The sequence below is a fragment of the Acinonyx jubatus genome, chromosome X, assembly GCF_027475565.1.
Source record: "Acinonyx jubatus isolate Ajub_Pintada_27869175 chromosome X, VMU_Ajub_asm_v1.0, whole genome shotgun sequence".
Taxonomy (NCBI): domain Eukaryota; kingdom Metazoa; phylum Chordata; class Mammalia; order Carnivora; family Felidae; genus Acinonyx; species Acinonyx jubatus.
The window spans coordinates 123,497,960-123,522,226 of NC_069389.1; the positions used below are offsets into that span (position 1 = coordinate 123,497,960).

The 24,267-nt window shown below is 53.3% G+C and overlaps 3 protein-coding genes, 1 long non-coding RNA gene and 2 pseudogenes across 5 annotated transcripts; 2 read left to right on the plus strand and 4 right to left on the minus strand.

Moving 5' to 3' along the window:
* Positions 1–513: 513 nt before the first annotated feature.
* LOC128311490 (sodium- and chloride-dependent creatine transporter 1-like) lies at positions 514–7,621 on the minus strand. The gene is made up of 10 exons (XM_053201899.1): positions 7,333–7,621; positions 6,335–6,469; positions 6,145–6,248; positions 5,932–6,056; positions 5,216–5,328; positions 4,939–5,103; positions 4,760–4,862; positions 4,567–4,667; positions 4,309–4,479; positions 514–3,853 (listed from the first exon to the last, which is right to left on the minus strand). Exons 1-10 carry the CDS (start codon positions 7,618–7,620, stop codon positions 3,803–3,805), a joined length of 1,356 nt encoding a protein of 451 aa, XP_053057874.1. The 5' UTR covers position 7,621; the 3' UTR covers positions 514–3,802.
* Positions 7,622–8,114: 493 nt separating this feature from the next.
* On the plus strand, positions 8,115–9,544 carry LOC113598152 (cancer/testis antigen 1-like). 2 transcript variants are annotated; one of them, XM_027055359.2, is made up of 3 exons: positions 8,115–8,559; positions 8,901–9,006; positions 9,245–9,544. In XM_027055359.2, exons 1-3 carry the CDS (start codon positions 8,264–8,266, stop codon positions 9,299–9,301), a joined length of 459 nt encoding a protein of 152 aa, XP_026911160.1. In that variant the 5' UTR covers positions 8,115–8,263; the 3' UTR covers positions 9,302–9,544. The 2 variants fall into 2 exon arrangements, with proteins under 2 accessions (XP_026911160.1, XP_026911159.1); XM_027055358.2 differs by having other exon boundaries at positions 8,134–8,559; positions 8,901–9,029.
* A 2,349-nt stretch (positions 9,545–11,893) lies between these two features.
* Positions 11,894–13,887, minus strand: LOC113598151 (integrin-linked protein kinase-like; annotated as a pseudogene).
* On the minus strand, positions 11,894–21,758 carry LOC113598153 (olfactory receptor 3A3-like; annotated as a pseudogene).
* Positions 20,786–24,067, plus strand: LOC128311491 (uncharacterized). Its single transcript, XR_008289936.1, has 4 exons — positions 20,786–21,164; positions 21,454–21,704; positions 22,177–22,250; positions 22,387–24,067. It is a non-coding gene; the product is annotated as an uncharacterized LOC128311491 (long non-coding RNA).
* LOC113598148 (EKC/KEOPS complex subunit LAGE3-like) lies at positions 21,927–23,400 on the minus strand. The gene is made up of 3 exons (XM_053201900.1): positions 22,962–23,400; positions 22,456–22,581; positions 21,927–22,243 (listed from the first exon to the last, which is right to left on the minus strand). The coding sequence occupies exons 1-3, from the start codon at positions 23,042–23,044 to the stop codon at positions 22,117–22,119; spliced, it is 336 nt and encodes a 111-aa protein (XP_053057875.1). The 5' UTR covers positions 23,045–23,400; the 3' UTR covers positions 21,927–22,116.
* Positions 24,068–24,267: the final 200 nt, after the last annotated feature.

Genomic DNA, 24,267 nt, shown 5'->3' on the forward strand with positions numbered 1-24,267 from the left:
GAGGGCCCGATCTTATATATAGAAAGCCTCAAGGAATCCACAAAAAACTGCTAGAGCTAATAAATGAATTATGGAAAGTTTCAGGTTACAAGACCAACACGCAGAGATCAGTTGTTTTTCGGTACACCAGCAATGAACAATCTGAAGATGAAAAGAGGAAAATAATTCCCCCGACAATAGTATCAAAAGGGATAAAATACTTAGAAATAAATTTAACCAAGGAAGGGTAAGTGAGGATCATACGTGAAAACTATAAAACATTGCTGAAAGAAATTAAAGAAGACCTAAATAAATGAAAGACATCCCATTTAGGTTGTTGATTCATTTTGAGTCAATTTTTGCATATGGTGTCTGGCAGGGGTCCAACTTCATTCTTTTACATGTGGATACCCAGTTGTCCCAGCACCACTTGTTGAAGAGACTACTCTTTCCCCACTGAATGGTCTTGGCAGATGGCAGTACTACCCAAAGTGATCTAAAGATGCAAGGCAGTACCTATAAAAATTGCAACGGCTTGCTTTCTTTCTTTCTCAGAAAGAGAAATGTCGATCTTTGCATTCACGTGGAATTGCAAAGGGACATGATGAATCAAAACAATTTTGAAAAAAAGGAATAAGATGGGAGGACACACCCTTGCTGATTCCAAAACTTATTACAAAGCAACGGCAATCAAAGCAGTGTGGTATTGGCATATGGGGACACATATAGACCAAAGGAATAAAACTGAGAGTCCACATGGTGCCGGGAGGAGCATCAGAAGCTTCATCTATATGCTTGCACCTCCTACTCCAAACGCTCTGCTAAGGGCAAGACATGGCAGAGGCAGACACAGCTCATTTCCCCCTAAATAGAAAACCACCTAAGGATCTAAATTCATCCGGGAGCCCTTTGTCCATTTCCTTATTTTGTTCTGAGCATCGCATTCTACTCAAGGGGAATATCCCGCCCTTTCCACGGGAGATGCCACAAAGAAACGGGGAGAAATGAGTAGATGATAAGGTTGTTCAGATGGAGAAAAATACAGAATGGATATTCTGGGGTATGTGGCTAACAGAGACCTGAGGTAAGAAAATAAAATGGGGCTGTAAAGGCTGAAAAAGTGAGAAAAAGAGGAACAGAAAGAAGACGAAGATGATAAAGGAAATGACAAGGAGTCAAGGATGGCAATAATGGTTATTCTGTTGAAAAGGTTGGTTTTAATAGCGATTTTTTTGTCTCTAAGGCAGTTAACCCCCCATTACCAATCTCATAACTTTTAAAGTGAAAAAAAAAAGGAAATTCAAGACACCAGAGGATTTGCTTTTAATGTTTATGCTCTTCTTGTATACGCAACACCCTACTCTATGTGCCTTGACATAGTCTCGTCCTTTTGTGGCATTTTAAGCAGTTACTAAGCTTGCCTGGCACAGTGTGTGGAGGGGGGGGGTAGGGGGTGACACTGACTGGCCTGGAAAGGTACAGGAGGTTCTTGTTGGTCTTGGGATGGCAGGAGCTCTGGTTCAGGTGCATTTGATGTAGGCTCAATAAAGTAAACATTGTTCTGTTACAATCCTACAATTGACATTCATGAATTTTTTTTCTGTAAATATTCTTTTTCTTTTTTTAAGTCTTATTTATTTTGAGAGAGAGAGAGAGAGAGAGAAAGAGCGAGAGAGCGAGTGAGCAGAGGAGAGGCAGAGAGAGGGAGAGAGAATCCTAAGCAGGCTCTGTACTGTCAGCGCAGAGCCCAACTCAGGGCTCGATCTCACGAACCGTGAGATCACGACCTGAGCCGGAACCAAGTCAGACGCTTAACTCATCGAACCACCCAGGTTCCCCTGTCATATTCTTTTCAAAGGGGAGTGTGGTGCAGGTATGGGCATATTGAGACACAACAATGGGCTTGAGAGAAAGTCTAGAAAATGTCTCCAACGCATATGGGCAATAATTACATAGTGAAGTTGATGTTGAAGATCAGTAGGGAAAGGATGACTTGTTTAACGACGAAGGTGAATAACTGATTGTCAGAAAGCCGTTGTACCACCCCCACAACCCTCCCAGCTGGCCGCCATTGTACCTCAGCCCTGTCCCTTCCAGGGGTTGTGTTTCAGACCTGGAAGCATTTGATGGAGGATTGATAGCAAGGCAGGCCGGGGAAGAGGTATATGAATGGACTTCCAAGAATGGGTCCACATCGTGAGGAAACATTCATTCCTTGTGCATGTTCACCAAGGTGTACCCAGTACAGAGGGGGCTTTTGGTAATCAGGTAGATAAGACGACCCCTTCTGTGCATGGCAGTCAGCTTCTTTCCCCAGGGACCCCGGTTCTCTTTTTTAACACTTATTTATTTTTGAGAGACAGTGTGCGAGCGGGAGAGGGTCAGAAAGAGGGAGACAGAGGATCTGAAGCCAACTCCATGCAGTGAGCACAGAGCCCGACGTGCAGCTTGGACCCACGAGCCGCACTGTGAGATCATGACCCGAGCTGAAATCAAGAGATGGCCGCTTAACCGACTGAGCCAACCGGGCACTCCCTCCCCCCGTTGCCCCGATTCCGACTCAGTGGGCTCATGATAAAAGGAGCCATGGGGACAGAAATGGCCGTTATTCACGGGCTGAACAACATGGCCTTCACCTCGGCAAGACTGATCTGGGTATTATTACTGCTCCATGCCCCATCTACCAAAAACAGAGGCCCATATATGGTGTCATTCTTGAGAGAGATCACCCAGGCGATCTGCTGAAATGTTGACTACATCGGACCCCCTCCCTCATGCAGGGGGCAACAAGTTTTCCTTCCTGGAATAGTCTGTCTACATATGTACCTGCCCTCCCTGCTGACATGGTTTTGCCGGTAATGCTGTCCCTGGACATACCAAAGTCTCATTCACCGTCACAGTCTCCACAAAAAGGCTGCACTAAACTGACTTTGCAGCATTTCCCTGGCCATTTGGGGCTCCTTGTGCTCTTGCACCAACAAGCCAGAGGGGTTATTGCATTGGCTGGGGAGAGGTATCCTGGTGATCCAGAGGAGAGAGAGCCGCTGCCCTACATTGGGGTTGGGGAGAAGTGTGCCGGAGACCCACAGAATTTGGGGGGCGGGGGCATCTCCTGGTACCGCTACGTGGGAAGGTAAAGTTCAGCGGAAGATGGCAGTGAGTCCTTATGGCCCAGCAAGGGCTCAGCCCGCTTGGGAAAGAAGGCTTGGGTCACCCCATCCTCATGAGCTGGGATGTTGGCCGAGGGCAAAGGGAACGGGGAGGGAAAGGACAGCAGATAAAAGAAACAAAAAGTGCCAATGCGAGCCTCACGTCTAATGTAGAAGTGAGGACTGTAACCCTTAGGCCTGTTTGATTTCTTTGTCACTTTGCCCATCTTTTCATTTGGATCAGCTAATTTCCTCCTTGCCCCATGTTCCCTCTACTATTTTATTCCAGCTAAATTGGTGGAGGTGAACTTAATAATTTAGCCCACGGATTACAGGCTATCCACACGATTTTACGGATGGAGTAAAGATGCAATTAGCACCATCCAGAGATGGACAGGCTTTGAGTCTCTGCAGCCGTGGAGAGCGAGCATGCGCTCACGTTTTGAAGGACAGTGGCAACACGGCAGGAGGAGACCGTGGCTGCTATCATGCTTGCGGGAAAACTGACATACCGGGTTGATGTATACAAAGCACTTGAGAGAGAGCCTGGAACACAGGAAGCGTGAGCTACTGTGACGTCTTACGAGACGAGTGTTTTTGGTGCCAAGTAGCCATGGGGAAGATCTGTGCTGGATTCTGCAGCTTGACTCCACGTCCTCTATTCCAACCTTCCTCTAGTGAGCCACCTTTCCCTGCACGAGTGTTCTTACAGGTGTCTCTGTACCCTGATAGAAGAGAAACTGGGGCAGGGATGCCCGACACAGGCAAGGGGCAGCTGGCTGCCACCTGGGCGTGTCCCCTCAGGACTGAAGTCGGCTGCGCAGGAGTTTGGAGTTTTCCCACCACCTGCCTCGGGTGGGGGTCCGGGGCCCCTCCCACAGGCACTGACCACACCCCACACTCTGTCCTAGGGAAACGGGGCAGGGGCTAGGGACAGACCTCTCTCTCCTCCCCCTGCCATGACCTCGGGACCTGGAGGCTCAGCGTTCCTTCCATCCACCCCCCTGTGGGCCGGCCCAGAGACTTCTGGCCCAGAGACTCCTAGCGTGATGCTACATCCTAGTAGTGGGTGGGAGAAGGGGCACTTGGGAGGAAACGCCTTGATCCGGTGGGTGAGAGGGAGGGAGGGAGGGAGGGAAGGAGGGAGTCGTGCAGGGAAGAGGGGGTGCAGGGGACCGACCTCAGCCACGGTCCCCTTGGCCCTGAGGAGGCAGCCCAGGAGGTGGAGGGGCACACACAGCATGGAGGAGAGCGCGAAGCCCCAGCCCATGACCTCGCCCCACCACGGGTACACGTAGGTGTTGTTGTAGACGAGCGGCTTGTAGTACACCACGTTGAAGATAAAGATGCCCTGCGGGTGAGAACCCCCCGCCACGCGCTCAGCCAGCGGCGGGCCCTCGGCACCCCTCCCCCGGCTCGGGCCTCCCCCGGCCCTTACCATGCAGACCAGCGGGGTGAAGAAGGACCAGCACCATTTCATCCAGGGGCAGGGGCGGTACCCGATCATGCAGGCGACGTTGTCCATGAAGCGGTCGGCTCCTGGGGCGAGCGAGGCGGGAGGGCTGGAGCCCGACACCCCACCACCCCTGCTCCGGCCCGCACCCCCAGCTCGCCCCGGGGCCCGGACCTACCGTACACCCAGGCGACCACCACGCACTCCCAGAAGGCCTGCCACAGCAGGGTCGTGCCGCTGGCCGAGTAGTAGTCAAACAGCTGGAAGACGTACATCCCGCCCTGGGGACGGAGCCGGGTCAGGGAAGGTGGCAGGCAGCGGGAGGCCTGGGGCGGCCCCCACCCCGCCCCCACTCACATCAGTCACCATGGAGAGGTCGATGACAAAGCAGAGGGCGCAGCAGAGGGCCACGGAGATCTCCCTTTGGAAACGGAAGTAGTAGGAGGCCGGGAGGAGGTCGAGCAGGCCGGTGATGAAGCCTTCCACACCTACAAACCGTGGCCGGGCACTCAGGCCACGCCCCTGCGGCCACCTGCCAGCCGTCCCCCCTGGCCCCGGGGCCTCCCCCACCCTCCCGGCACCCTCCGTCCTGTCCCCCCCCCCGCTCCGCCCCCCCCCCCCCCCCCCCGCAAACCTGGCTGTCCAGGCCGAGCAGCACCAGCATGAAGAAAAACACGGCAGCCCAGAGGGGGGCCACAGGCATCAGCGTGACGGCCCGGGGGTAGGCGATGAAGGCCAGGCCGGGCCCTGAAGGGGGAAGCGGCAGGGTCTTGACACCTGTGTCTCGCGCCCGTGTTCCGTTCCGTCCGGCCTCGTCACTGCACGCCGCCCTCCCCTTCTCCCCTTCCCTGAGCTGCCAAACTGAGGCATGGCATGATGCCGGGGCGTGCGGTGGCTGGGGGCCTTTCCCCTCCCCTTGAGTCAAGGTGTTGCGGGGGGGGGGGGGGGGCGGGGCTGAGCCCGCGAGAGCGGGGTGTCTGGCTTAGGCCCCAGGTCTTGCCGGCCGGCTGCCCTTGTGGTCACCGGTCACCGTTCACCCCGGAAAGCCCCTCCTCTCCCTCTGCAACACTCGGCCGAATGTGAGGGGCTCAGCCCAGGGCCCCGGGGAGGGATGCACGGACGGAAGGACCAGATCTCGAGGCCCCCCCGTGGCCCGGCCCGCGAGGCTCCGGCTCGGGGCCGACGGGAACAGCTGTGCCTCGCAGCTGCTCGGCAGGCCTCCCTCGGCCCCGAGTGACGGGACAAGCAAAGTGAATCTGTCTCTCGTTTCCCAGAACGTCTGTGTGCACGTGTGTTCGCGGATGGGGTCTGTTAGGACGGAAGGCCGGGCGGAGGGGTCGGGGTCCTCACCTGATTCCGCCACCTTGGAGATGTGCACGCCCTGCTCTGTGGCCATGAAGCCCAGGATGGAGAAGACCACGAAGCCAGCGAAAATGCTGGTCCCGCTGTTGATGAGGGCCAGGATGATGGCGTCCCTGGGGGCAGAGGGGCCGCGGGGACTGGTCAGGCCACCTGCTGCCCGCGGACGCGCGTCGGGGGCGGGGGGCGGCCTGCGGCACCTACTTGTAGCAGTTGTTGTTGAAGCGGTTGTAGCTGCCCAGCGCCGTGAGGGCGCCCAGGCCGATGGCGTAAGAAAAGAAAATCTGGGTCCCGGCATCTATCCACACCTGGAGATAGACCAGGGCGGGGAGGAGGTGAAGGGCCCTGCCGGCCTGGCCCGCCCCTTGTCCCGTCCAGCCCACCACCCCCTCACCTGAGGGGACCCCAGCTTCGACCAGTCAGGCTTGAGATAGTAGATGATGCCGTCCAGGGCGCCGGGCAGCAGCACTCCCCGCACCAACAGCACGACGAGGACCACGCAGGGGAAGGTAGCCGTAAAGTACACGATCTGGGGCGGGGGGGGGGGGAGGGGACGGGGGGGACCTGCTCAGAAGGGGCCCTGCGGCCCTGCCTCCCCACTTAGGGGCTCCAAGCCTCAGCAGGGGGGCAGGCGGACCACACTCCCCCCACTGTGGTACGGTCCGCTCCGAGGTCAAGCGGGAGGCCAGCCTGCAGCACCCCCTTCTACTCCTCAGAGCCTGGGCTCCTCCCGAAGGAAGCGGGGTGCTCAGCTGGCCATCGGCCGTCCCCGCAAGGACAGGTCAGCTGTAGAGAGGGAGGGCGGAGGCAGGACCTTCCCCGGGTGGGGAGCAGGACATCGGCCTGGAGGCAGGTCCCATGCCTCCTGTGGTTCTCTGCACAGAGGCAGGGTCCTGGGCAGGACGGGAGTGGACTGGGCCGGCCGGAGACAGAGGCGACAGCGAGGTGACCGCGAAGACCTCTGCCTCCGTCCCACCCTCAGCAGAGCAGGACAGGTAGGCAAGGGAGGGCCACGGGCCGGGTCCCCCCAGGCTGGCCGCAAAGCAGAGAGTGAGGAAGTAGTGAGTGAGGAAGAGAGGGAAACTGGGGCGGGGTTGCCCGACACAGGCAAGTTCAGCTGGCGGTCGCCTGGGCCTGTCCCCTCAGGACGGGAGGCGGCTGGGCTGGAGTTTGGAGGTTGCGGAGGACTACCCGGGCACGCGTGGGAAATCCACCGGGCTGGGTTCAAGGACCTGCCCCCGCCTCAGGCCCTGGCCCGGTCACCTCGCGTGGCGGGGTGCCCCGGCCCCCCCCCCCCCCCCCCCCGGCGGAGACACCCCTTCTCCCCACCGGCCATGCTGCCCCCACCCCTGCCATCATCACCCACCCCGACCCGCCCGCCTCCAGCTGTACCTTTCCTGTTGACTTGACCCCCTTGCAGACACAGAAGTAGGCCAGCACCCAGCAGGCCGGCAGACACAGGGTCACCTCCCAGTTGAGGGCCCCTGGCACGTCCAGCCCCCCACCCCCGAGAGCCGCAAGACTTTGTTCCTGGGGGAGGGACAGCCCGTCAGGGCTGCCGCAGCAGAGGGCAAAGCGACCGGGGAGCTGTCGCCGGGGCGGTGCTCCCCCGTGCCGCTGCCCTCGGGTCCAGCTGGGCCCCCCTGGGCCCCCGGGCCCCCGGCCCAAGCCCGCAGCCATTGCGGTGTGGGAGGCGGGAGTCCGGCAGCCCGTGAGCCCCCGGCCGGAGGCCGGTCGCGCCCTCGGCGGTGTACCCTCCCCCAGGCTGGCAGGCACTGGGGGACTGACGGCGCCCGGGACCGAGAAATGGTGAGGGAGCCAGGCCCGTCCCTTCCAGCTCCCCTAGGGGCCGCGCCGGGCGTGCTCCCTGAGGACAGGCAGGGCCTGGGAGTGGCCCCTGCTCGGCATCCCGCGTCGGCCCCCCCCACCCCCCGCCCCCGGGGACGGGTCCCGGCACACGCAGACCCGAGCCGTACGGGGAGCCCACGGACAGGGACAGGCACGGTGCTGCCCAGAAGCGCCTGAGCGCGGCCCACGCCTCGATGCCCGGGACCCGGGCGGGCGGCGGTCAGCCGGCTGCTCGCACGTGCGCCCGGCTGGCGCCTGCGCATACACACGCTTGGGGGGAGGGGCGGGCCGGGCCGGAAACAGTCACGTGCCAGTGGCCTACAGGAGGGGATTCTGGGCATTAGCCTCGGGCCGGTTTGTGCACGTGCGCGGGGAGCGCAGGTGACGTCACCCGCTTCCCGAGGGAGCCTCGTTAGTTCGTTCGTTCGTTCGTTCGTTCCCTCGGCGGTTCAGCTGAAGTCCAGGCCGGGGAACCATGGAGGCCACAGATGGAGGCGCAGGCGGTGGGGCCGGCGGTCCCGAGGGTCAGCGTGGCCCGGGAGACCCCGGTGTCCCAGATGGCCCCGGAGGCCACGAGGGCCCCGGCGGCGGCGGAGGTGGTGAGGGAGAGGAGTGTGCCGCGGCCGGTGCGGCCCCGCGGGTCGCGCAGGCGCCATGTGCTCCCGTCCCGGGCGCAGCTGCCGTGCCAGGGCTTGGCAGACACCCTTTGCCGGGACCCGGTGGGCACGGCGGGCCCACAGCCGGAGGGCCGGGGAGCCAGCCGCTGCAGTTGTATCCTCTTGGCCGAGTGGCGGGTGGCCGGGGCGATGGGCCCAGAGGAGGCGACGGGGCGGGGAGCGGAGGGGAGGGGGTTCAGCCTGGGGGTCCAGGGCAAGGAGGGGAGGGGGGGACCGGGGCACCAGAGGGACCGGCCCGGGGGGCGGATGGGCCAGGGGTGGCCGGGAGGGGTGGCGGGGAGAGGCGGCCTGATGGACCAGGAAGGAGGGGAGCGGACCTGAGAGGATGGAGAGGGGGGAGAGTGGCCGTGGGGAAAGCAGGCCTCGGAGTGGTCAGGACGCCTGAGGCAGCGACGCGATCGGTTTTCGATGATGCCTTAACCGAATGGCTACCAGCTACGTCACCATGCCTTTCCCGTCACCCACGGAGGCACAGGTGGCCCACCAGTGTCTGGCGACACAGGGCCAGCCCCAGGTCGGGGCAGTTCGGAAGGAGTTCACGGTATTCGGCAACGTCCTAATTATGTTAGTTCCAAACGGGTCCCTCGTGGGGGGTGGTGTCAGGTCGCTAGGGCCTATCTCCTGAGGGCCGTTCTAATAGTGAATTGGAGACACCAAAGGTTAGGTCCAAAGAGGTAGGTGTGGCACCCTGAGCCTGCGGCCACCTGAGGTGGGGGGCAGAGAGATAGGGGCAAGAGTGATGACATTTCATTTGGATTTTCTTTTTCCCTCACTTTTAGCCAACTGACTGCCGAAGACCCTGGCCAACTCCAGGTTTCCATCGCCTCCTGTCTTGACCAGCTTTCCCTGTTGGTTTGGACCATGCAGCGCTTCCTGCCCCCGTTTTTCAGATTGCCGGAGCCAGGCAAAAGGGGCTAATTGTAACCTAGCGTCCCTTCCTTCCCTAGGGCGTCCATTCCGATGCTGGTTGCCGCTTTATTACGGGGGTCTAATTGTTTGTATTGGACTTTGGGCCTTGTTTTTCCCTATTGCTGGAGGAGGGGCGTTCTTACAGCAGAAAATAAAACTATTTTTCCGCATCTGAGTGTATTTTCAGCTACTGTGTCAGAGCAAGGGGAGAGGGCAGAGAGAGAGAGAGAGAGAGAGAGAGAACCCAAGCAGTTCCTGCGCTGTGAGTGCAGAGCCCGACGCAGTGCTTGAACCCACCAACCGTGAGATCATGACCTGAGCCGAAACCGACTCAGGTGCTTAACTGACTGAGCCACCCAGGCGGCCCTCGTTGATTAATTTTTCAATTGGAATAGTCATATTTTACTTATTGATTGGTGAATGCTCTTTATATACAAGAGATACCAAATCTTGGCCAAAGTAATTGAAAATACTTTCCTTCCTCATTGCTTCACTGAATTCTTGTTTATAGTTCTTTTCCGTACTGGAGGGTTTTTAACTTTTTCTTGTATTTAAATATGAAGTTTATTGTCAAATTGGTTTCCATACAACACCCAGGGCTCATCCCGACAGGGGCCCTCCTCAATACCCATCACCCACCCTCCCCCCCATCAACCCTCAGTTTGTTCTCAGTTTTTAAGAATCTCTTATGTTTTGGCTCCCTCCCTCTCTAACCTCTTTTTTTTTTTAATGTATGCAAGTGGTACATTTTTGTCATTATGATTTTTGTAGTTTATGTCCAAGGGAAAGCCATCCCCACTGTAAAATTATAAAATTTGTCCCTCATGCCATCTTCTAGTACTTTGAGATGTTAACACACAAGGAATTTATTGTGGTGTGAAAGATGACATTGGTCTAATTTTGTCCCCTTCCCCCCAAGGTTCCTCAGGTGTCTCAATGTCATTTATTGACTAATCCATATGTCTCCGCTGAATTGAAATGTCGTCTTCACCAGGGTCTAAACCTGCATCTTCATTTCTTCTTGCACATTTGTTTCTCCAGCAAATTTGGGCTAGGTGATCTGGGATGGCCTCTCTGAGGAAACGGCCTGAAGGATACAGTAGAGAAAGTTGGGATTGGTGTGGGAGAAGGGACAGACAGAGACAGAGGAAGACAGACAGACCGGCCGACAGAGAGATTTGATTGGCTCAGCTTGGATTGCCCTTCGAAGGGCGCAGGGAGAAACATGAGGACAAGAACGAGATGAGAGAGAGAGAGAGGTTAGGGCATCAGTGGATTAGAGGACTGTTGCACTGGGGATACTGGAGCATTTGGGGTTTTCTTCTTTCGTTAAGAAAAACCTATTATAAATAATACTACTATGAATATTTTGTTTAAAAAGATTGTACAGGGGCACCTGGGTGGCTCAGTTGGTGAAGCGTCTGACTCTTGATTTTGGCTCAGGTCATGATCTCACAGTTCTTGGCATCGAGCCCTGCATAGGGCCCTGTGCTGAGCATGGAGCCATCTTGAGATTCTCTCTCTCTCTCTCTCTCTCTCTCTCTCTTTCTTTCTGCTTCCCCAACCCCCGCTCACGTGCATGTGTGCGCGCTCTCTCAAAAGAAATAAAAGAAATTGAAATATATTTCTAGATATGTTTAAATACACACAACCCTAGTTTCAGTGGTGATGGAGTTTTCAGGTTATTGAGTTCACGATCTTGTAGGAACTGTACATTCCCCCATGACCTACTGATCCAGGTTTCTGTAATTACGGCATATTACCTGGTTAGCGGCTGAGGGAGCATTATTCTACTATGTAGGAGAGCGAAGGATATGGGGAGAAAGGCCCAGATGGGTGGCTGCAAAGTTGATGTCCAAAGTCGAGCACAAGTCCCATGTCCTCATGGGAGGGTAAGGTTTCTCAGCCAGGACACAAGCAGTGTTCTAAGGGACCAAGCCAGAGCTGTGCCTGGAGAAAGAGATGTAAAATGAAGAGCCAGAAGCCAGAGTCAAACCCAACTTGAAAGAGTACGTAAAGAGCAATGGTGAAATTATTTGGGTTACTCGAGTCAGAAGAAAAAGAAAGCCGGTCTTGACCTTATTCTTAAGTCAAACAGTAAACAAAGCAGGATGCAAAATCCAGAAGCAAACAGCCACAACCACAAATAAACCAACACCAGTGTCTAATTACACAAAGGTGTTAAGCTCTGTTAGGGAAGAAAACATCATAAACAAAATGGAAAGACAAGTTAGGAAGACATTAGTAACCCAAAGGGCAAACTAAAGTGAGTATCTTCAAAACACAAGTGACCCTTAGCAAATAAATCCATAAAAGACACAAACAGCCCAGTAGAAGATTGTACAAATGACAGGACCATGGGATTCCTGGAATAAGGATTATAAACAGCCAATTTGGTACAGGGTATTGTTTACCAGTGGGAGCGTCTACATAGCGTGAATGGAAGCTTGCACTCTTGGATCCCCCACGGAACGTTTCCATGAGGACCTGCGCTCAAATAAGGACAGCCAGAAGGAAAGTAACAAGCACAAAGCAGTTTATTAAGGACAGTGCACTCTCCAGGTGGCAGAGCGGACAGGCCCAGAGGTGTCTGGGGTTTGGGGTGTCTTTTCTCTGTATGTTTGCATAGGTTCCGGATGGGTCACACCTAGGGGGGTCTCCCACTGAGGGTGCTTCCCATCATGTGAGCAACTCCTCCTACCGGTTGGGAGGGGGAGTTTTTCTGTCCCCGCCCACAAGGTTCTGGCCAGAAGAGTCCATGGCCATCTTCCCTTGGGCGGGGAGAGTTGAAAACAAAACGATGTAAATCTATTATAATGAAGCTGTAGGTTACCCTGAGGCCAAGGTTGAAGAGGAGAGCCCCTGTTCTGCACCTGTGGCCCTTGGTCTGTCAACCTGGGGGTGTTGGAAGCCATAGGACCAGGATGTTAACAGCCACAAAGTCAGGACATTGTGCCCTCAGGCTTCTAACGTGTCGCCTATTTAACACCGCCTTTGCCTCTGGCTCATGTCTAACCAACTGCCTACTTGATCGGTATGATCCTATGTATGCAAACAAGCAAAAGAAAAACCGTTATAAATGCAGATGAATGTATCCTAGGAAAAAGTCTGGGAGGACACACGTAAAACTGGTCATAATGGCTACCGCAGACACTGAGTTTATGGGAAATTTTTACTCTCTAACAACACACCTTTGTGTAAGGCATGAATGATTTTATAATACGCATACATTATAGTGGAAAAAAATTTAAATATCTAAGCGTTCGGAGCTGTAAGTGCACTATGATTCCAGTTTTGCTTTGCTACTTTAAATGTGTATGCACGTACATTTGGTTTTTTAAAAATTTTTTTAAGTATATTCATTTTGTTTGAAAGACAGAGACAGAGAGACAGAGCACAGCAGGGGTGGGGCGGAGAGAGAGGGGGACACAGAATCCAAAGCAAGGCTCCAGGCTCTGAGCGGTCAGCACCAGAGCCCGACGCGGGACCCGAACTCACGAACCGCAAGATCAGGACCTGAGCCGAAGTCGGACGCTCAACCGGCCGAGCCACCCAGGCGCCCGTGCACATACATTTGTAGTGCAAGAAGAAACCTGAAATAAACCATCAAAATGTTTACAGTGAGGTTCTCTCGCGGTGGTGAGGTTATAGAGGGCATTTTTTTCTTTTTTGGTCACTTTGTAAGTTTCTGTAACTGCACAACCTATGCAATGACCATGTTTTACTTCCATAAATAGAAAGCAGTGTTTTAGAATAAGGGGGGGAGGGGGAAGAGCAACAGAAATATTTGATCGTTGCTGAAAATGGGGGGAAACCTGGCACCCAAAATAGGATTCACCAAATGGATCACGTGCATGAAATTTCAAACTCCTGTGTGATTGGATTCACCCCCAAAGCACTGGCACGTGCCAGCCCCACCCTGGAGAAGATCTTCATGAGCTTACACACATGGGGGGAAATGCCTGGTGGGATGGTAGGCCGAAGGCCTTCCAGTGCCACCTTCATTCCAATCTCCGTGTTGGAGAGGTCAGCAAAGGGTACCTCCCGTGTCACCAGTTCCCACAGAAGCACTGCAAAACTCCCCGTGTCTGCTCAGCGTCTGTTTGTATCTTCAGGCTTCTTCTGCAGAGCTTCAGGGGCCACCCAGGCAGGTGCATACCTGCGCCCAGGGCATTGGAAGGAGAACCTGACGTCGGCCGTGCTGGTTCGGGCAGTCATGTCCTCATCAATCATTACACTACGGCTGCTGAGTGCGTGTCGTGGGATGAGGGGCTCTAGAGTGTGTACGAGGGCCATGCCCCTTGCCATGTCCAATGCAAACGTCACAGCCTGGCTCTGGTCCACAGCAAAATTGGTGCCTTCGTGTAATACATTGTACAGGGAGGGATCCATATGGCATCCAGTGTGCGACGAGGGTGGGGTGTGGAGCAGGTGGAGACTGACAGGCACCTAGCACTGGGAGCACATTCGGATGTGAGGAACTCCTGAGCCGGGGACACTCCTCGTTGATTTGATGTGACCAGTGCCTAGGAGGCACTTTCTTTCCCGAGGGCCTTGAACAAAGCCCTCTTCACCTCCTTGTTTCGCATGCTGTAGATGACGGGGTTGAGCATGGGGGTGAGGACCACGTACAGCACAGGGAGCACCCGGTCCCGCAAGCCAGAGCACGCAGAGCTGGGGAGGATGTAGCAGAGGACTGGAGCGATGTAGAAAATGCAGACCACGGTGGTGTGAGCACCACAGGTGGAAAAGGCTTTTCTTCGGCCCTCAGCGGAGTGAATCCTGAGAATCGCAGCCACAACACGTACACAGGAGATCGCAACCGGGGCACGGGGTGCAAGAGCCACCACGAAACTGAAGACGAACAGGGCAAGTTCGCTGGCCCACGTGCTTGAGCAAGAGAGTCTGGTCAGTGGAGGGAGGCCACAGGAGAAGTGGGTGATGAGGCGAGGCCCGCAGAACCTCAGTGGAGCTGCAAAGACGGTGTGGGCGAACGCATCGGCCAAGGCAAGCAGGCGGGAGGTAGAAGCCATTCCTGCCCGGGTCCGTCCGACGGCCCATGAGGACTAGGTGGTGCGGTGGCCGGCCGATGGCTGCATAGCGGTCACAGGCCATGGCTGTGAGCAGGAAGCACTCCCAGGGAGCCAGGAAGTGGAGAAAGAAGATCTGGGGAAGACAAGCACGATAGGGCACGGTCCGCACTGCTGCCAGCAGGTGTTCCAGCACCTGAGGCCCCGTGCTGGAGATATAGGCAGTGTCCAGCAGTGAGAGGTTGACTAAGAAGTCGTGCATGGGAGCGTGGAGTCGGGAGTCCATCACAGTAAGGCTGGCAATTCCCAGCCACGCTGTGGACCAGCAGAAAGATCACAAAGAGCAAGGGCCTCAACTCCTCTGCGTCGGCCAGCCCTTCCAGAAGGAACAGCGACACTCGGGTCTCATTCCTCAGCTGCCCGGAACCATGAGCAGAAACCTGCACCTGTAGAGTCCAACTCAGAGTCAGATGAGGATCCAAGTGTGGAGTTCCAATTTGCACAAGGCAGCAGGGGTGAGGGAAGGTCCAGAGACAACAACAACAACAAGAAAAAGAGACAGGTTTCAAGCTTAAGAAAATAAGACTCAGAATTGGGGGAGTGAGGCTAGGTTCAGGAGGCCAGCGGTAAGGTAGAGGCCAGTAGAATGGAATCGGTAACCCCACACCAAGACAAGGTGCACAGACCTTGAAGCCACGGTGCATGCACCTCCTGTAAGGATATCAAAGTCAGTCCCTCAGAAGCTTCTACCTGAATAAGGACCCTAGACCTCGTAATTACCTGCAGTGGTCCCCTTATTTCACCCTCACCAACCCAGCAGAGCCCCAACTCAGGAGCAGTGATAGGACACTAGTCAGGTCCCTCCTCCTCCCGCTCTGAACCTTTCAGTGCCTCCCATCTCATTCAGCATCAAAGCCAAAGTCCCCCCGGCGACCTACCAGGCCCTCTGTGATACGCTCTCCCTCCTCTCCTCTCCTCTCCTCTCCTCTCCTCTCCTCTCCTCTCCTCTCTGACCATCGGGCAAGAAGTCTGTCAGCTCCGTGCCCCATATCACATCTTCAGACTGGCCCACAGCAGCAAACGCCCTTGCCTATTCCCTGCCTCGGTGGAAGAGAGCCCTGCCCTCCTATCCAAGGCTAGCTTGTCCGATTTCCCCAGCTGCTCTCTTCATTGTGCCAGCCCTGCTCGGCAACCCTTTTACATGGGAATGTGCTAAATGCCACTCGACTGTTCACTCTCAGATGGCTTATTTTATGTTATCTCGATTTTACCTCCATGAAAAAAGGAAGCAAAATAAAGACTTTTTCAGACATATAAAAGCTGAGATTAACTCGTTGTCAGCGGAAAACCTGCACTACAACAAATGTTAAAGGCTGTTCTCCACAAGCAAGGATGATAGCACGTGGGAACTTGGACCTACATGAAGTAATGAAGAGGGTTCCAGAATTGGAAAGTATGTGGGTAAATGTAAACATTTTTTCTCCCTTCAAAATGTCTCTCAATCGTCGCAAACCATCTAAAGCAAAAATATTGACAACACGGCGTGGGGTGTGTAACTGCTATAGAAATAAAAGGTATGACAACAATAGCACAAAGGACACCAGTGGGTGGTTGGAAGGGTACTGCTGTAATGTTCTTACGTTACGTGCGAAGTGATTTGAAATTACTTGAAGGTGGTCTATAATGAGGTAAAACACATATTAGGATCCCTAGAACCCTAGGTTTAATATGTACACTTCTCTGGCGGAGATAAAGTGAATTTCTAGAAATTACTCAATCTGAAAGGAGTCGCGAAAAGACAGAGAGGGGAACACAGAACACATGGGGCAAACAGAAAATAAATAGCAGGATGGTAGATTGAAACTCAACGATACCCCTCGTTACATTTATTCTAAATGGTCTAAATGTGGCAACTAAAACACGGAGATTGCCAGACTGGATAAAAAGGCAAAGCAAAACTATATGCTACGCATAAGAAATGCGCTCTGTGAAGACACAGATACGGTAAAAGTAAAAAGATGGGCAGAGATACACCATGCAAGTCTTCTAATAAGAAAGTTTGAGTAGCTATATTAAGAGCAGGCAGAACAGACTTCAGGACAAGGAATACGATGGGGTGGAGGACGTTTGCTAACGATAGAGGGGTCACTTTGTGAAGAAGACATAAAATCAAAACCTAAATACATAGTAGGAAAGAAATAATGAAGCTAAGAGGAGATATGAATAAAACGTTAAATGGACAAACAATAGAGGAAAATCCATGAAGCGGAAAGCCTTTTTTCCCTTTCTTTCTTTTCTGTTTTAATGTTTATTTTTGACACAGAGAGAGACAGGGCGCGAGTGGGGGAGGAGCAAAGAGAGAGGGGGGACACAGAATCCGCAACAGGCTCCAGGCTCCAGGCTCTGAGCCGGCAGCACAGAGTCCGATGCGGGGCTCGAACCGACGGACGGACCGTGAGATCATGACCTGAGCCGAAGTCAGACCCTTAACCGACTGAGCCACTCAGGCGCCCTCTCCCCCACTTTTTAAAGGTTTTATTCATTTTTGAGAGAGTGCATGTGGGGGAGGGGCAGGGAGAGGGGGACAGAGGATCTGAAGTGAACTGCGCTGACAGCAGCGAGCCCCATGTGGGGCCTGAACTCACCAACTGCCAGATCGTGACCTGAGCCAAAGTCGGACGCTCAACCGACTGAGCCACCCAGGTGCCCCTGAAAGCTTCTTTAAAAAAACAAAACAAAACAAAACAAAAAACATACCAGGGGCGCCTGGGTGGCTCAGTCGGTTGAGCGGCCGACTTCGGCTCAGGTCATGATCTCGCGGTCCGTGAGTTCGAGCCCCGCGTCGGGCTCTGTGCTGACAGCTCAGAGCCTGGAGCCTGTTTCAGATTCTGTGTCTCCCTCTCTCTGACCCTCCCCCGTTCATTCATGCTCTGTCTCTCTCTGTCTCAAAAATAGACACACGTTAAAAAAAAGTTTTTCTAAAAATACCAATAAAGCTGATTTTGAAAAATAAAGTGTAACCAGGGAATGTTAGGAACAATATTTGTGGGTAAGTTTCCCAATTTAGATGAAATGGACAAATTCCTTGAATGACACAAATTACCAAAACTGACTCAAGAAGAAATAGAAGACCCGAATAGCCCTACATCTATGAAAGCAATGGAGCCGAAAACTCCAGGCCCCCGTGGCTTTACTAGTGGCTACCACCAAATACTTAAAGGAGAACTATCACCAATCCTACACAAATGCTTTCAGGAAGCAAAGGAGGAGAAACATTTCCCAAATCATCTTATGAGGCCAGCATTACACAACCCCAAAACCAGATGAAGACATGGCAAGAAAAGAAAACCACAGAGCAATATCCTTCAGGAAGTCACACACACAAAAGAACTTGATTCGATATTAGCAAATTCAACCCAGCAACATACAAAGAGGATGATACCATCATGGCCAAGTGGGGTTTATCCCAAGAATTGGTTTTCATTAAAAACAAAAAAGTCAATCAGTGTCATCTGTCATATTAAGAAAATAAAGGAGAAAAAACATGTGATCATTTCAACAGACACAGAAAAAAAGCATCAGACAATATCCAACAACCACTCATGACAAAAACTCTCGGAAAACTAGGACTAGAGGGAAACGTTCTTAATCTGATAAAGGGAACCTACCAAAATCCTACAGCTAACATGATACTTAATGGTGAAAGATAGAATCACCGCCCCCGCTCCCTCGCCCGCAAAGTTTGAGAAACAAGGTATGGATGTTCACCACTTCCATTCAACACTGTCCTGGAAATCCTAGGCAGTGCACTAGGCAAGAAAGAGGAATAAAAGTAGTGACACAGATTGCAAAAAAAGAAACGGGATTATCTTTATTCAGAGATGACATGCTTGTTTACATAGAAACCCCTAAGTGATGTACAAAAAAAAAAGAAGAGTGACATTTAAAAAAATCACTACCATTTATAATAGCATCCCCAAACATGAAGTATTTGGGGACACATGTTATAACATATGTGCAAAACCTTTACGGTGAACACTAAAAACTATTGATAAGTGAAAGAAAGCTTACAAAAATGGAGAAACGCATCCTATGTGTGGAGCAGAAGATCCTGTATTCTTTTTTCTTTTAGCATTTATTTATTTATTTTGGAAGAGACAGAGAGAGCATGAGCAGGGGAGGGGCAGAGAGAGAGAGAGGGAGCGAGAGAGGGAGGGAGGGAGAGGGAGAGAGAGAGAGAGAGAGAGAGAGAGAGAGAGAGAGAATATCCCAAGCAGGCTCGGAGCTGTCAGTGCACACCCCGACTCTGGGCCCGGTCTCACAAACCGTGAGATCATGACCTGAGCCGAAATCAAGAGTCAGACGCTTAATCGACTGAGCCACCCAGGTGCCCCAAGGCCCTGTATTCTTAAGATGTACACTCCCACCACACCATTCTAGAAATTCATTGCAAACCCAGTAAAAATCGTGATAACGCAGAAATGGACAAACTGATTCCAAAGTGTATATCCAAATGCAAAGAACCTGGAATAGGCAGCTCCAACTTGCAAAAGAGGAATAAAGTCGGAAGACATAAGGATGACTAAAAGAGGATACAGACAGAATGGAAAGTTCACATGTCACTGGTGGGACTGTAAATTGGTATGATCACATCGGAAAACACTGCTTCCGTTCCTTATACAGTCACACTTACGCTTACCATGTGACCCAGAAATCCCACTTCTGCTATTTACACAAGGGAATTAAAAATATATGTGTGTGCAAAGACTTGTACGTGAATCTTCGTATCAACTTGATTAACAATAACCGCAGTTTGGAAACAAGCCAAACGTCCAATAGCAGGTGAGTGGTTAAGCCTAAGTTACGGTACATCCACGCAATGGAATACCGGTCAGCAACAAAGAAGGATGGACATACTGTGTGATTCCTGGAAATTCCAGAAAAGGCAAAATCTAAGCTGAATTTGCTATGTGGGGGCAGACTGTAGAGGAAGACATTGTCTGCACGGAGGCACAAGGGCGACTGTGAGAGCGATGGGAATGTTCTGTATCTCGGCTTTGGCTGTGGACACCTTTGTCGTAACTCATGAAACCGTACGCTTAAATGTGTGCAACTTCCCATACGTGCATTTTGCCTCAAATAAGCTGAGCAAAAACAAAAAAAGAGAAGGGACAAACAAAAACTGAATAGCAAAATGGCAGACTTAAATCCGACCATATCGGTAATCGTATTAAACGTGAATTTGCCAAACAGTCCAATTTAAAAGCAGACATCGTTAGAAGGGTGCTTTTTTTAAGTGACCAAACTACACGCTGTCTACGTGAGCCACATGCAAGATACAAAGACACCCATAGGTTAGAAGTAAGAGGATGGAAAAGGACTTACGAATAAATAGTGAGCAAAGAAGCCTGATGTGGTTATATCGATATTAGAGAAATCAGACTTCGAGGAAAACTGTGTTACCAAAGATGAAGGGATGCGTTTCATACTAGTAACAGCAGCAATGAATCCATCTGGAAGAGAAAATGATCATAAGTATGTCTGTGCCTAATGACACACCTTCAAAATACACGGGGCGCCTGGGTGACTCAGTCGGTAAGCGTCTGACTTCGGCTCAGGTCATGTTGTCACCGTTGGTGGGTTCCAGCCCAGCGTCGGGCTCTCTGCCCGTCGGCACCGAGCCTGCTTTGGATCCTCTGTCCCCCTCTGTCTCTGCCCCTCCCCCGCTGGCTCTCTCTCTCTCCCCCTCTCTCAAAATAAATAAACTTAACACACACGCGCGCACACACGCACGCACACACCCACGCGTGCGCACGATGCAAGAATTTTTGAGATTAATAGGTGAAAGGGACAAGTCCAAAATCACGGTTGGAGATTTTAACATCCTCTCTCAGCAAGCGAGAGAGAGAGAGACAACACACTCTGTTAAAAGAAATAGAGCAGGGACTGGCAAACTACCGCCTCCTGGCCAAATCCAGCCCGGGGCCGCTTTTATGTGAAAAGTTTGTTGTCCCCCGACATAGAACATACGATCAGTGGTATCACCTACCTTGACCGATGTCTTTAGAACACTAAACAGGAGATCTGAATTTCACATGTGTGTCCACTACACATTCTTTTCAAGTACAAGTATGTTCGCCAAGATAAAGCATTTTCTGAGCCACGGACCAATTCTCAACACATTTCAACGTCAAGGATTGAAATTTAACCCGGTTCGTCTCTGACCAGCCTTGCCTTGTTCTTGATTCTAGAGGGAAAGCTTTCAACCTCTCACTGTTGCGTATGATGTCAGCTGTGGGTTTGGTCGTATGTGGGCTTTGTGGTATTGAGCTATACAACTTCTCTGCCCCCATTCGTGGAGGGTTTTTATCATGGAAATGTTCTATTTTGTCAAACGCGTTTTCTGCACCTAGGGAGATGATCATATGGTTTTTATCTTTCATTCTAACGATGCGGTGCTTCGTTTATAGACGTGCACGTGTTGAAAGATCCTTGTTTTCCGGCTGCAGGTTCCTCCTGCCCGTGCCTGGAGATGAGAGCTGCCTGCCCCGTAGACCGTGACAAAGAACAGGGCAGACAGAGACAGTCCGAGGCTCAGGCTGAGGCGCTCTTTGGTGACACTGCTCGTTGAAATGCTTCCACCAGCCACAGGCCGCTCTAGACACTGGCCACCTTCTTGCTGTGACACCTGCCTCCAGGACAAGGCAGCTGTGCCTTTACTTTCCTCACTTGTCCTGAGGACCTATTTGGAGACGCTCAGGTACAGATTCGTAACTACAGAGTCACGGTGTTCTCCGCAGCTCAGTCTCTCTCTGCTGACAGTGCTAATTCTCCCTCAGGCAAGGCTCTGTTCCTCCTCTCTCCGTTTTAGAGACTCACCTCGTGCACCGGGGCGTCGCCCATTCCCCTCCTCAGCCACTCGGGTGCCTTGTACGTGGCCCCACTGTTGTGCTAAATAAGAGAGTCTTGGAGGGGAAGGCAAAGGGTAATGTACTTCATGTCCCCTCCCCACCTCAGGGAGACCTCTTGCCCTTTTTGTTTTCCTCAAGGACCCTTGTCAGGACTTCGGGGAAGCAAGCAGCAGCGTAATAAACTGGAAAAACACTTTGGGGAAGGATGATACAAGTGAGAGCCAACCACAAGGAGCTCTGAGAATTGTGGGTTCGGAACCTCAGGGAATGAGGCCTCTGATGACACGGGAGTACAGAATGGGCAGTGGGGCCGACCTAGCCAGCTGTCCCAGCGCTCTTCTCCACAGATCTGAATCAAGGCCGAGAAGCCACAAAGTCCTACTCTGCAGGTATTATACATGACTATGTACATGCTAGTATAAAACTAAAACAAAAATTCTAACATGTTGACAGTAGTTAATGTCCTCAATAACAGGACATATTTTTTTTCTCCCATCGCCTAACTTGTCTTCTTCAATTGCCTTCTAGTAATTGAGTATCTGAATGTCAGAATCTCTCCCCCTACCTGAGAACAAAGGCGAGAATAGGAGAAGGCGTAGATGCTAAAAATAAACCCAGACATAGAATAGTAGCAGTTACCATTTGATCACCAAAAAAAAAAAAAAAAAAAAAAAAAAAAATGTGGATCTGAAGCACCCAAGGGCCAGTATAGGCAAAAGATGCGGCCTCAGTAACAAAACGGCAGCTGCTGCAGGAATCACTGTCATATGGGGGGACACAGAGTTGGGTCCAGCCACCTTTTCACTGCTGCGGCTTTGTGAAAAAGGGGGGCATGATGATCTGCATGGTCCGTATCACTAGGGAAAGCTGGCCAAGACAGGAGGTGATGGACATGTGGAGCTGGCCAGGGTCATCGGCAGTCAAGCGGCTACAAGGTAGGAAACAATAAGTCAAGTTAGAGGGCCGGTGGGGCACATTCCCCGCTCCGCCCCTTCACACAGCAACGATCCCAGAGCACCACACTCCTTCCTTCGACTCACTCCTTTCCTGTTTCCCTTGTCTCCATTACAGCTCCTCCGGAATTGACCTTGTCCCTGGTCGCCTGCCACCACCCTCTCCCTGGACCGTTCTAGAACTAACACAGTCAGGATGCTGCCGTTCACATGGAGCTCCTCCCGAACTGGCTCCTGGAGCTCCTCGTTTGGAGTCAGGAACCTGTGGGCAATCTCCGCATCCATGGCCGAGGGGAAAGGTATAGTGAGGGTGCTGGTGGAGACTGGGTTAAGGCACCATCCACAGTACTAATTTTGCCTGTGCCTCAGGCCTCCTCTTCAGTGAGGCCTGCCTTCCCCACCCCAGGCTGACCCTCAGGCTGTCCACAACCTCCCACCCTATACAGCCAGGCCACCCCGGATAGCATTGTCCCTACCGCTTCAGTCCCATCAGGCGGTCCACCCCACTCCCCATCCTCTGTCAGCACGGGCCAAACCCTAGCCAATACCCTCCAGGTGCCCGGAGCTCCCTCCTGCTCCCCTTTCAACTCCACTTCCCCAAGTCTCCCCCCACACCCCACCCCGCCGTGCGCCAAACCACCTCCAGCCCATCCCCCTGCCGTCCAGCCCGCTGGGACTCCTTGAATAGGATACAACTGAAGCAGTCGGTTACCAGGACCTCTAGCGCCAGGTGCGGCATCTCCACCAGGACCTGGTGTGTAGGGTGCCCGCTCCATTTGGAGAGCGCCACCAGAGGCGGCACCTACCTCTCCCACAATGCTGGTTCTTTCCGGATCGCTCAGGCCTCCGGGGTTGCTGGGATGGCCAGGGTCACAGGCACCACCCGAACCACCAGGGACTCTGGGGCCGCTGACACCGCGAGGTCCACCTGGCACACACTGGCCACCACCTGCTGCGCCCACCACCACGCCCACGGCACCCGTGCCTTCGTCTGCTGCCCTCACGGGGCCTCCACCAGCCACCTGAGACCCAACTTTGAATCCTCCCACCCTCTCAAGGCATCACTGAAGGACAAAGCGCTCTCTCACAATGCTTCACCCCTTTACTCCACAATGCAATTCCGCATGCCCAGAGCAACTGTCCACACGGACCGCTGGTAATGCCTCCTGACCTGTGATTGGTTCCCACCAAGCAGTCCCTTCTGTAGCCAATCAGTTCTCACCTATGAAGCTCCACCCCTTAGAGTGCCACGACACCCTAGGGCGTCTGCCCAAATGGGCACCCGCGTGGATGCGTCTGCCTGAACCAGCCGTGCCACGAGCCTTCGACGGCCCGCCAGCTGCGATATCCAGGAAGCCTCTGCCTGACACTACTCCCCACACGGTGGTGCGGCTCATGGTCCCCACTGTCCATGCCCAAACAGACTGCCATGGCCCAACTCCTAAAGCCTCTGAGCACGTGACTGAGCTGCGGAGAACGCCGTGACTCTGTAGTTACGAATCTGTACCTGAGCGTCTCTAAATAGGTCCTCAGGACAAGTGAGGAAAGTAAAGGCACAGCTGCCTTGTCCTGGAGGCAGGTGTCACAGCAAGAAGGTGGCCAGTGTCTAGAGCGGCCTGTGGCTAGTGGAAGCATTTCAACGAGCAGTGTCACCAAAGAGCGCCTCAGCCTGAGCCTCGGACTGTCTCTGTCTGCCCTGTTCTTTGTCACGGTCTACGGGGCAGGCAGCTCTCATCTCCAGGCACGGGCAGGAGGAACCTGCAGCCGGAAAACAAGGATCTTTCAACACGTGCACGTCTATAAACCCCGCCCTCGGCCGCCTCTCCAGCAGCTGCTGCCTCTCCAGCGGCTGCTCCCTCACCAATCGTCGCCAGCCTGGGGGGACCCGGCCCGTGGTGACGTGTGACCCCACTGCACCCACGCAAACCAGTCCTACCTCAGCTCCACCCCCTCCCCACACCCCTAGCCCCTCCCCAGACCTCGTGGGAGGCCGCCAGAC